This window comes from Nesoenas mayeri, assembly GCF_963082525.1.
Source record: "Nesoenas mayeri genome assembly, chromosome: 2".
Lineage (NCBI taxonomy): Eukaryota > Metazoa > Chordata > Aves > Columbiformes > Columbidae > Nesoenas > Nesoenas mayeri.
The window spans coordinates 163,452,936-163,466,332 of NC_137543.1; the positions used below are offsets into that span (position 1 = coordinate 163,452,936).

General features: G+C 44.9%; 1 protein-coding gene across 1 annotated transcript in view; it reads right to left on the reverse strand.

Annotated features, from left to right (window-relative positions):
- Window positions 1–12,896, reverse strand: part of SCAP (SREBF chaperone) — a gene marked incomplete at both ends in the record, with an annotated part of 38,311 nt that extends 25,415 nt beyond the window's left edge. The window contains 3 exons of the mRNA XM_080340226.1: window positions 1,990–2,147; window positions 3,732–3,861; window positions 12,775–12,896. Coding sequence (XP_080196352.1) covers window positions 1,990–2,147; window positions 3,732–3,861; window positions 12,775–12,896 — 410 coding nt within the window. The remainder of the gene's footprint in view (window positions 1–1,989; window positions 2,148–3,731; window positions 3,862–12,774) is intronic.
- Window positions 12,897–13,397: the final 501 nt, after the last annotated feature.

Below are 13,397 nucleotides of genomic sequence, written 5' to 3' on the forward strand. Positions count from 1 at the left end.
AATGGGAGCCCTTAGCCCAAGGTTTATGTCTAAGCGCTTACATCTTTTTTGTTCTTGGTGGCTAAATAAGTTTGATTTTGCTTCCCTGCTGCATCACTGCTCATCAAGAGCAACATCAAGGGGAGATAACGAGAAGACAACACATGTCCTGGGAGCAACTTGTTTCTAACTTGCAATTGGCCACTAGATACTGATTATTATCTAAAGCTACACATATGATAAAGGAGGAGATGAAGTGAAAACACGGGGAGAACGTCAGTGCCAAGGCTTTGTGAGCTGGTAGGAAAGGGCTCCTCATTTAACAGTATTCCTAAAAAACGATCCCAGCGAGAGCAGACAGCTCAGCTGGCAAGGGATGGCGCTTTCGGAATAAAAAGGACAAATCATCAGGTAGAAGAGGAAAGCGGGGACTCGAAGCTGAAGCAAGGAAGGATGCTGACCAGGACATATGAACAGGCAGTAAATCCTTCTACCTGTGTGAGTTAGTGGAGAAAGAATGAAGAAAAAACTAGCTGAAAAGCTACGAGATTATCAGAGACACTAATCTCACCTGTTTTCAGCATCATCATTCTCACTGAACACAGAGACAGGAGGCAAACGCTTCTGTCTCCCAGAAAGTAAATGCAGCCAAGACCTTGACCATGAATGAAAACTTAGAACTTGAAGGAAAACTTATTTAAAACCAACCAGAGGCAAAGTAATGTGTTTAAAACGTATTCTTAATTTACAAAGGGAAAAGATGACAAATCTGAGCACCCTTTTCTTTAAAACGCATGACTTCTTGGATAGGAAAGCACAGCAGGTCTCATCCAGCTGGGCCTCAAAGAGGCTGTTGATGCGGCATCACACAGAAAATGCAGAAGAAAGACAGAAATTAGCACCAAGATTGTGGCGCAGTAAAGAAGGAGGTTAACGGGAAAATGGTCATGGGGCTGCTGAAAGGGGAATCACTGGGACCGAGGAAAACCAAGTGGAGTTTCTCACAGGCAAGTCAGAGAACCAGGATTATTATATATATCCTATATATAACCTTGGAATAAGATATAAGGACATCTGCCAATGACACAAAATAAAGAAATGCTGTTAATACAGAAAAGGAATACAAAATCTGAAATGGATGATGGGAGGGCTGGAATAAATTTAATCCCCCTTCTATTAACGGTACAAAGTGCAAGACCATGAACTTGCGGACTAACAGGAGTTTCTGCTCCAAGGTGAGAGCTCAGCAGCTGGAAATGACAGAGAGGGACACCACGGGAAAGGCATTTCCATGGAAAATAACACACAAATGAGACGCCTCTGAGAATACTGTGTACAGTTTTGATCTCCCACATTCAGGAATGATGAACTAACGGTGCCAAGAGGAGCAACCGGGATGACAAACTGAATACGGAGCCGCCTCACCCGGGTAAGCCAAGAGCTTCAGGTGTTTAGCTCAATAAAGAAGGATTTGGGGTGGGGGTAGGAGCTCTCCCTGTAAATATCTGCAAGCAGCTGTTTTTGTTCAAAGACCATGTCAGGACAAAAACAAGCACATACAAACTGGTGCTATCGTCAAGTGGAAAGTCAGGAGAAGGTTCCCGACCATGTGAAATTCCAGAAGAGCTTCGCAATAGGCACAGTGGGGTCAAATGAATTTGCTTTAATGAATATGCAGCTTGCATGCTTATGAAAGGGTTACAGGATGCTGCTATCTGCCCTAACAGGCGTAACCTTGGAGGACCCTTCCAGACCCCTCTGCCTGGAAGGTTCCTGACAATTATCAGTAATTAGAGGACAGGCAAGTTCGTGAGTGCAAAAGCTGAGCTGCTCCATGCACAGGATGGATATGATTTCACTTGTTAACAGTGATCTCCCATTTTCTTTGTATTTTGAGAATCTTCCAAATTCAAAGCTAAAACTCAGACTGTCAAGGCAGTAACTTTGAAGTTGGGAGTGTACAAGTGGGCCATTCTCTCTTCTACACAAACATTCATGAACAGTAATTACCTGTCTCTCAGGGCATGGTTTCTAATCTCCTCCACCAGCTGGAAGACGCGGGAAAGCGGCGAACGAAACACATCGACAGCGAGGAAGTTCTTCTGCCACGGGGAGACGGTGGCTTTCACAAAGATCTGCTGGATGTAGGCCACGGGAGCACCGACGTACTGCGGGGAAACCAGAGGGAGAACGGAAACACGCGGTGAGTGGGAAGCTGCTTAGCGGAATCCAACGACAGCTTGGCAACGTCTCAGGAAAGGGTTTGCCAGCCTGTATTTTCCTTTCTTGAATTAAGAAGTGAAATATGACAGTACTAACCTAGCAAGAAGATAAAAGAGCTTGTTTCTCAAAGAGGCAAAATGTCACTGACCATTTTGGCATCAGTGTGTCGCGTGTGTCTGGGAGGCAGAGGCTCCCAGTTCCTGCTGGATTTAGTATTGGAATTAAAGGCAGGAGCAGGGACTCTCTGCCTCTCACAGTGCTGCGGGTCCCCCGACCTGTGTGACATCCAAATCCTGCTGGTCTCGGTGCCCAGGCTGCTGCCCCGGCTCTGGGAATGCAGCACGACACGCCGTGGCAGCCAGGATTTGCTTCCCTATGAGCTGAACTGGGTACAAAGCAGAAGGGAGACTGAACGAGTCACTGCGACAAGCTCTCCGTGGCACCAGGGAGTGTAGAAGGTGGCAAATGGTTTCAACCACCAAGTGAAAAGGAGCACAGGAGAGAGCAGAGAGCTGGAGGTATCAAAAGCATTAATCCAACAGGTAAATTCTACCTAAGAGAGACCCTGGAATGAAAAAGAACACCACAGGTTACAAGGGATGACTTCAGAATCGTTTCCTGATTTCCTGGGCCAGGCTACCAGCCTTCTCGAAAAGCATCGGGGCTCCAGTTTGTTCATGCAAAGTTAATTCCTTACCCGTAACATAAGGACGTAAGTCTAGTTGACCCGCATGACACATCCAGCCAATTAAAAAACACAATTATACCAAATTCATGAGATTCCTCAAGCATCCCCACACATCCCGGACCACACGGTAGTAGCCAGCTGCCCTAAATTCTAAATTAAAACTTCAAATGAAAAACTCTAGGTTGTGACTTTCAGAAAAACGCCTGTGAAACCTCCATCGTCAGGAGAACCCTGCCACGTGCAGTATTTTAAAGGAACACCTCCAGGCCAGATATTCCCATTCTGATAGCTAGTTGGTGATCTTTCAAAACTAAGCAGGTTGGTGGCCAGAATTCAGGTCCCTCCAGAGAGAGGCTGAGGACACCAAACCCACCAGTAGTTACTGGGAGCATCTCCACAGCTGCAAAAAAGTGACTAAATCCTGTTCTCAGCCTTTGAGGAGGCCTAGGACAGGGATGTGAAGCGGTGCGTGTCACTTGTCCCACTGCTCTAGGGACCATGATTTTGTATGGAATTAGGAAATTTGGGCCTGTTATCCCAGAACCCACTATTAGAATCACAGAATCATTTAGTATCATCCTTTTATTATCCATTTATGACCATTAACCTAATAATGCTTTAAAAAGTGCACTACTTGCCTTCAAGTTATCCTTGAAAATGAGCTTTTAAACAGCATTTCAAAGCTTTTAGCTTTTCCCAATGCCTAGCGCCCGTCTTTCTGATAGACCAAGACAAATACAGCCGAAACTCGGCAGCGACACCAGACATGTTTTCCACTGCTGGCAGTAAAGCGCTGGTAAAGCAGCGGGGGCGTTTCACCGCCTCACGGTGCAGGACTCACCCAGTCGGGACGCTCGCCGAGATCCCCTTGCTGCAAACCCGCGGCTGGAGACGGCGGAGAATAATCCTTCACCGGGGTGCTGTACTCCACGGGGCCCGTGCCCGGCAGCGGAAGCTTCAGCAGCGGGTAACTGGGGGTGAGATGTAAGCAAGAAGATTGTAGTTGGGTTTTAAGCGGGTTTTTAGACAGAAGAGCTCAAAAAAAATGGATAGGTCATGAAAAATAATCCCGCTCCAGCTTAATTCAAGCTCTGCAGGACGGAAGGCGCAGCTGCAATCCAAGAGGGGTTAATGTTTCATAGGAACTGTGTGATGTGTTTCCCCGGTGCAAGAGATAATGCAGCGAAAAATCCTGGGAGAAAAAGAAGGGATGTTGTTGCAGAACCTCACCTGAATTACTCTCCATCGCGTGGAAGTGAGCCATGCTAAAAATATTAAGTACAGCCAGGTCTCAACTGTTCTGTACCCAAATGAAAACAAGACATTCATTGTATTCGAATGGCTGCTTTCCTGACCCAAACCTTATCCTAATCACCTCATTTTCCCCATTAAGATTTAAACTATTCCCAATATTTGTCATTAATTTCACTGATCCTCAAAGGGCTTTTAATAGTAGTAATGAGACACCAATCCAGCTACGAAACACTTATCTTCTTGCTCCTTTGCTACCACAATCTTCAGATCATTGTAGCAGCTACCCCACAACAAATAACTCAAAACTATTTGAAAGTTGAGGTATTGAGGTTTCAGAGAGTTTCAAATATTAGCTTTAGCTCCAGAGGTTCTCAAAAGTGATTAAAACCATACAAGATCTGAACTGGTGGAAAAGCAAGGCTGCTCTTACAGGGATATCGACCAACAAGTGGGAATTGTCAGCACCAGAACGAAACGCTGACCTGAGTTTCATTATATAATATCTCTTCTCTTGTTGTCTGATGCATCACAATCTATCAGGCCTTAAATTTCTGACATGTTTTTCTGTCTATAGCTGATCTTTTCTTGCAATATTGCCAGAATAAATATAAAGGCCTTTCATGCAATACTCTGCCCACTTCATTAGGGATCAGCCTGAATCATCAAGGGCCACGGCACGAAAAAGCGACAGCTAAAGACAAGGAGGCTTCGGACTGAACGGCGAAAGGCTGAAAAAGAACAAAGAAATCAGAAGCAAAGCTTGTCAGATTTGTGATGTTATTAGTCTGACAAAAAGACAACATCTAATTATTACTATATTACCATCTCGTTGTGCAATGGGAGGGAAGAGAAAAAGGAACAATAAAATGATACATCGGTGGCAAAAATGCCCAACAAAAGGCACAGTCTGGAGACATGGCGCTGCCTCCGTTCCCTCACACGCAGCCATCGGGTTGAGTCCTTTTCAATGACACGTAGCACCTGCTTGTCGCAAACGCGCTGCTGAAAATAAAAGCCTGGGGGAAAATACACACAGCAATCATCCCACGTCTGGCTGAGACAGAAATTAAACCCATGAAATCGAGGAGATGAGATTAGAAAAACCCAACAGAATGAGCGGAATGGGTGACTGAGGAAGAATGACTTTTTCACTAACTGGTTTTGATGTTGATGCACCTAAGTAATCTAAGGAAACATTTCACATTCATAGTACATGCTTATGTGGAGGTGGATTTCCCTGTGCAATCACCTGTCAGCTCTAAGGAGTCAGAACAATAATATTCATAGAATCACTGAGTTATTTGGTTGGAAAAGCCCCTCAAGATCATTGAGCCCAACTGTTCCCCCAGCCCTGTCCCTGCCCCATGTCCTGAGAACCTCATGTCCATCTGTCCAGCTCTCCAGGGCTGGTGACTCCAGCACTGCCCTGGGCAGCCTGTTCCAATGCCCCACAGCCCTTTGGGGAAGAAATTGTTCCTAAATCCAACCTCAACCTCCCCTGGCGCAACTTGAGGCCGTTTCCTCTGCTCCTGGTGCTTGTTCCTGGGGAGCAGAGCCCAACCCCCCCGGCTCCAACATCCTTTGAAGCAGTTGCAGACAGTAAAGAAGGTCTTTTTGACTTTGCTGACCTTCCCAAAACTCTGCTCCCTCATCCGGGTCATTAACAGCGATGTTAATTAGACCTCACCCTTGTTCAGGTATTAGGGGTTGAACATGAAGTGCTGGCAGAGCTATGGGAGCAGCAACTTGCAGGGGAGGGACAGGAGAACAACTGGGCCAGGGGAACAACCCCAACAACCACAGCAAAATATCAACCTGGTCATGACCACCGAAGTTCTGTGAGTATTGAGCGTGTCTCATCATGCAATTCTGGGTTCCGCTCTGCAATCTCTGAGCTTGAGGCCACATAGGAAGCTCTTAACAAGTCAGTTTACATACCGCACAAAACTGGAAGAAAGAACTTTTCTATGTTTTAAAAAAAATCAGCCTCTGAAGATGGTTGAGTGTTGCTCCACCGCGTTGGTTCTCAGCCACTAGTCTATTGACATCTGAACAAAATTGTTTCATCGCCACACATTCACACAGGGCCTTGGATAAAGATGCAGGAGGCGGCAGCTAATAGGGAGGTTAGATGAGAATCCAGTATTTGGTTTTTTTTCTGTTATTAAATAAAAGTGTAGCTTTGTGTAGAGGCGACAAAGCAAACTGCTCCCACGGTGACGTGCGAGCCAGCTCCCAAAATACCGGACACAGCAACTCAGAGCTCCTTAATTGCTATTTTTGAATGAGCAAGATTTTCGCCTCGTTGGGTTTTGATTTTCACCTTTGGATTTTCAAACTTGTCCAAAAAATTGGAAAGCACACGCAAATGCAACGGAGGGAAGAACAAAAGCCACATTGCCACGAGGGACATCATTGTCGTCATTTTTCCATCAGCTAATGAGTCCTGATTCTAACACCCATCGCTGTCAAAGGCAGCGAGACGTAACGCATTTCAGCCACGGCTTTACTCTCAGATGTTATCACCTTCATTGGGAGCAAGAGCTTCTGTGGCAGGTGGTATTACCTTCATATTTTACTGAGGGAAGAGCTGTGGCGTCAGAAGACACTGATGCACCATCAGGAATGCGACTTCCTCACAGATTGTTTGGAACAGCAGAAATAAAGCTGGAATTATTCTTTATTATAAGCCACACTTTCAGCAACTGTCTTCAGCAAAAGGGCCCCCAGGAAATCCACTTTTAAAAGGTTAAAAAGGCTAAAACACACCTATGGTTCGCTCCTATAGTCCTCGTGATCCCGGCAGCGCAGCTCGTGGTGTTGTTTTGCGGCAAAGCTCAGGAACAAGATTTAATCTTGGGAGTCTTTCCAAAGGCTCCCTCACCTCGAGCCAACTACACCATAAATAAGTGTCCCCATAAGGGAAGCAGGGACATAGATTTATAAGTGATATTTGAGAATCCATGTTTATGAAAGGTTTTGAGAACATCTGATAGAAACACACACAAAGTATGTGTTCTACATTATATTTAAGTTACTTCAGCGAGATGCTAAAGCATCAGTTCTGGAATTTATTTAGACTAATACGGACACGCGATACCAGCTGATCTTGTCAGTGATACCTGAGACTGACAGGAGGCAGAAAAAAGAAAGAACAGAGTGAAAAAGAACCAGCCGGTGATACAGAGAAATTCACGGCTACTTCAGACATGGCTGTCAGAGCATCCTTTAAGTAAAGAGAGTTTAAAAACCAAGCAAGAGCTGTGAGGAGCATCCTGGCTTCCCACAAACGCCAACCGCTGCAGGGTCAGCGAGATGTGACAGGCCCGGGCCATTTCCACGGCCACTTCTCACCAACTGCTCCAAGTGAGTCGCAGGGAAACCATTTCTAGTGTTCAGGATTGATTCTCTTCACATTTGTCTTTGTAAAGAGACTTTTTGACCATGAGGGAAAGAGGTGAACGCTAGAATGGAAAGGACAGAGAAACAAGAGAAGAAAAGTCGGATCTAAAGCACATTTTGGTTTTGAGAAAGGTTCTTGTTAGATGCTCAAACTATCACAAAGATAGGACAACATGAAAACCCGTTACTAATGATATGAAATTTGACTAAAATGGTCACTCCAAAGTGTCAGAAAATATTTAACATTCAAACTTGCTTTCACGTGGACCAAAAGCCGTTCCATATTCAAATACAAAGCCTCTTGTCGCCAACAACTGTGAGCACTTTAGAATGAACCAGTTCCTTACATGCTGAAGCAACACTGTTGGTCAAAGAAACCAGTTTCTGGCACAGCGCTACTTGTAGTTCCTTTTGCTTTCTCTGAGAGACTGCAAATATTAAGATGTAGACATGAACACCTCGTGAATACATTTAACTTTCCATTTAGCTATAGCTTTATTCAGCATGACTGTAGACAAGGGGAGCAGCAAACAATCACTGAAGCTTAAAGAACACTTTTAAAGTAAGTACCAAGGCACTTGGCAAGTACCAGCACCTCCTCTGGTTATTACACAAGACACCACAAGCCTGTCAGACAGTGATGTGTTCTTTCAAGAAATACATAGAATTATGGAACAGTTTGGGTTGGAAGGACCTTCCCAGCTCATCCAGTCCATGAGCAGGGACATCTTCACCAGACAATGTTGCTCAGGTGTTGCTCAGGGTCCGTCAGAGTCTGATTCATGGGGTAAATGGTTTGATTTTAAATACTTCAACAAAAAAGTGTTCTTCAGAACTACACAGCAGCTTCAAATGTACTCTTATTGGCAGGTTTTCTGTTCTTCTCTGCTGGGAGGAGGGACTGCTCTTGTGCCACACAAGCTTAAGTGACACTTGTACTCTACTAGGGGAAAAAAAGTTACACACTCAGGTAAGTTTGTCCCTGTAAAGAACAGGAATGTTTCTGAATGCTGACCCATCTAAAAGGGATGATGAAAATGAACATCACCTGCAAAGGGATACACAGTAAAACAAGACTTTAACGAGCCCTACAGCTGTCATAGCCAGTTCAGCAGAAAGCCCACACTGGGAAGGAAATACTATTATAACCTGGATTTTCAGAATTTTAGAGTAAGAATGAGTCATAGGCATTTTTGGTTCTACTTGGAATATTAATTTATTAACAAAAAAAATAGATGCGCTGTGTCTTGTCTAGAGGTGACATTAAAAATAGCGTCTACACAAAATACTCCCAAGGGTAAAGACAGAAGACATTGAAACAACTGTACATAGACCTGTGGTACCTGATCCTCGACACCCAACCTGCCTAGAACGGCAGAAACACACGCCCGTTAACTGTTGTCACACGGCTTGACAACCAGAGCTGAAGCTGCATGAGGTGTGCACCACACGGTTTATTTCAGCTTTCAAGAAAGTTATCTGAGCACAAAGATGGTCATGTTTTACTGAGGTGTGGGGGAGCAAAACGATAACCAACTGAATGAATTCCTTCTGTAGCAGAGTTTTTTAAGCTTTCCTTGATTCTGGTGCAGAAGAAGAGCAGGCTGTGTCACCTCTGTTCCTTTCACGAATTCAGGAGGTAGGATCCACCCCTGTTTGTACAATATGACGTATCTATTAACGACATTTAAGGCTGAAGAGCACAGAATTAATTCTTCCTTTTTGCTCTACTACCTTCTTTTTCCACTCGCTTCTTCAGGGACAAGGACTAACGTTCTCAGCGACACTGAGGATGTTATTAGCTCCTCCCCTGCTGATAAAAGTGAGTATGAAACCACCAAATCACTTGTGTTTCTTCTTTCCTCATTAGAATCATATCACAGAATGGTTTGTGTTGGAGGGACCTTTCCAGCCCCCCAGTGCCCCCCCTGCCATGACAGGGACATCTGCACCAGCTCAGGGTGCTCAGAGCCCCGTCCAGCCTGGCCTGGGATGTGTCCAGGGATGGTTCATCTACCACCTCTCTGGCCAAGCTGGCTCTCACCACCTTCAGGGGGAAGAATTTCTTCCTTATATCTCATCTAAATCTCTCTCTTGCAGTTTAGAGCCATCACCCCTAGTCCTGTCACTGCATGTACTTGTAAAAAGTCCCTCTCCAGCTTTCTCGTAGGTCCCCTTGATGTACTAGAAAACCTGTAGTTCCTACTACTTAACTGCTCCGTGCTTGTTTCAGGCACTAATCTGCATTATTACGCAAACAGCACCGAGTTGCTTATCAATGTGTTGGACAGAAACATTTGCTAAATGAGCTCCTGCCTTGAAGGTTGGCCTTGATTTTTTTCACCAGCTTCTTTCTCCAAATTTCAGCACATTTCTCTCTCATTTTCGCAGTGCAGTGGATGAGATGAATCAGTGAGATCTGTCCTAAGAAAACAGAACACTTCTGAAGAGCACAAGTTCAATTCCAGCAGCAAAATCAGTGCCAAAGACTCAGAGTCCTCACAATGACTGCAGGAAAAAAGGCAGATGTGACACTTCGTGTAGTCCTTTCTTTGGCCTTGGCACACTATCCCCCCAAAAAACTATCGTATTTTACTGTATCTGATGAAAAAACTTGCTTAGAAGGATTTTAGTGCTGTACGGTCCAAAAAGCTACAGAATATCTTGCTCCAGGTTTACACAATCGTAGTCCCTTACCCATTCGTTAGGGGATTAGCTTTCAACAACTATAGCTGCACATACCACAGGGCAAACAACTGTGTGCAGCCGCACACCACAAATAGCAGATTATTACACACAGAGCAAACAAGTCTCTTGGACTTCTGAAGGATATTTCTCAAGCGCTCACTGTAGAGAACAGCCCCTGAATTGGAGCTCTGGCAAGAAAATACCCCAATTCTAGTACAAGCCAAGGAACCTGAAGTACAATATACTTGGTAATGTAGCTTCATTGTAAGTGGACGTAATAAGTTTTATTTCTTGTTTTAAAGGAATGAACTGCAAAGGTCCATTGCTCCCTTCTCTTTACAGTCTCTCATTATATATCTCTATATAGTGATAAGGTCCCAGAGCCTTCTCTTCTCCTGGTCAAACAGTCCCAGCTCTCTCACGTTTCCTCATAGGAGAGATGCTCCGGTCCCTTCATCATCTTCATGGCTCTTCATCCAGTTTTCCGTTTTCCAGTTCATGGCATATGAGGTTTATATCATCTGCACACGTGCCGGGGGTGCAGTCTGCACCATCAGCCAGGTCACTAGTGGACAAGTCAGACCTCAGGCTCAGACTAAGAGGAAGATCTGCAGAGCTCAGCCCAAAACTAAGCAGTCAGTAAGCATCTCGAGTATCCTGCGCGTGGATATCCCATCGGAGTTCAATCTGAAACGCTCAAGTGTAGACGGGCTGTGCTCTCTGACCTAGTTAGCAATTCCACTTCTCAAGCCAGAATTAACACCAGTTGATACAGAGCAGCTCAGAACAAGAACTAAAACAGCCCCACAAATTGTTTCTAAAGAGGAAGCACTGCAACCACACTTCAGTTTTTTGCCACGATACTTTTGCTCCCAAAGGGTGTCACAGTATTTTTAAACCCCTGTCTCTCCTAGGGCCATTATTTCCTTTTCTAATGAGTTACTGAAACTCACTGAAGAAAACAGGCTATTCACTGTATGCCCAACCGGGTCTTGGACAAAATTCTACAGCCTAAAGGTAACCAAAAACTGCAAAACCTTCAAATAGCAACACCGAGTAACACAGATACTTCACAAACACACAATTACTCATAGCTAATCTGCCAAATACAACCTGTTTTGAAGCTTCATGTGAGACCCCTTAATTCATGCTGCTCTAAGCATACGACTAAAACGACAGACCCAAGTTCTGACCTAGTGGGCACGAGGAAGAACGAGGACAGCTGCTGGTAATCCTAGATCACATTTCCTAATGTCCGGGAAATCCTAAATTTAGGAAAGGGAGTAAGTTTTTATTTTGATCCCTCCCAAAGTGCAACATTTGTACGGATAAACATCTTGCATTCCTGCATTTACACCAGCAACAGCACCTGAGAAATTTAAATAGGAGCCTAATGGCACTGGCAACTCTGAAAGCAAGTAGCAAGATCGCTGCGGTGCGGTGATCGCTGCAGCGCCGTGATCGCGGGCGCACAGCAGAGCGCTTTGGCTAATGCAGACCTGACACGTGAGAGCAGCACCCAGCAAAGCCGAAATAAAGAGACAGAGCTGCTACTTGGAACCACATCAATAAACACAACATAAAATCCACTTGCTTGGACCTCGTAGAGGCGCCGTATTTCTACAGAACAAGAGATCTGTAGATAAAACTAGTATCGTTAACAGTTACAAGAATTCATATGAAGCAGTGAAAAATAATCAGGAAAGCAATGCCCTGGCTGCTGTGCACAATCTCGAAGAGTCACAGGCATGAGAAATGATCTCACGGGTTTTCGATACATGAAAATAATCAATAATCTATTAACAGTAGATGTGAACAAAGTCTGTCTTATCCTCAGCAACGCTCAGAGAAAAATTTACATCTGTATCAACACAGGGGGAGCTTTTCTAAAACCAGAGGAGCACGTTATCTTGTTGGGTTTACTCTGATCAAAAGAGACAAGATACTTGGAATTAAAAACTTGAAGATAGAATCTGTATCTGCACACGTGTGTGTCTGTGCCCAAAACTCTCTCAACTCCAGCGGTAATAATGCCTCACTGGAAATTACTAAGAGGCCCATGTAACATTCCTGAGAGTAAAAATACATTCAGCTGCAAGTCATATCCAAATTAGAGTCCATAAGGACAGTAGAGAATTCCTAAGAACACACACGCACGCGTGCCAAGGCAAGGGCTGGTAAAGAAGAGAACAAGCTTCAGGGAGAACAGAACGGGCAGGTATGGAGAGAAAGATCAACGTCCCTTCTCCCCAGTTTTAAGTCATTATTTTGGAGTCCACACCACGTGTTTTGGGGATTATTTTTATTTTACTTCTTCCTTTTCTTCATTTATTCAATTAGTTTTTACTATTTACTTATTAAACCACACAAAGACACTTCATCCCCATCTTTTCTTTTGTCCCACAAAAAGATGACAAAGATCTAGTATGTATTAAATAAAGAAAGAGATTCCGGACAGCCCACAAGACAGGGAAACCTGAGCATGTTCACAGCATCACTCTGAAAACCCCCTGGGACAGCAAGTATTTGGTGTGACTTACCAGCAGGCCAGGATGCAGAGCCCAGTGAAGAGGATGATGGGGATGGGGTAGGAAGCGCAGAGCAGCCCGTGGTTGTAGAACGCCCGCGATATCCTGTCGCGCAGCCTTTCAGTCAGGGTCATCCTCGGCGGCCGTCACCTCGCTGCCATCCCGGGGTACGTCAGGGGGTCGGGGAACTCCGGCATGGGCGACGCTTCGGCAAAGGATCCAGCTGGAATCGGAAAGAAGGCTTGTGAGAAGAATAAATAAATGGCAAATAAACATACCAACCTGCTTTAGAAAGACTGTAAGCATTGCACCTCCTCAGGAGAAAGGGGAGAAGACACTGCACACAGAGTTATGAGCCTGATTTGATGGAGTTCTTGGGGAGGAAAGGCAGAGAAGGAAGAGCAGTCGAAGGAACGGCGGCAGTGTTGGCAGCCAGAGCAAACGCGCCTGGACGGAGCGAGGAACCAAACCCTCTGAAAGGGAGGAAGGAAGGAAAGGAGCTTAGTGAAAGAATTACGCAGAGCTCCGAGAAGACGCCAAAATGCCAATTAGAAAAGAAGGATTGAGGGTAGCGGGACACAGACTGAAGCACTTGCAGTGCTTAAATTACTAGCAACGCACCGGGAACGAGAGGA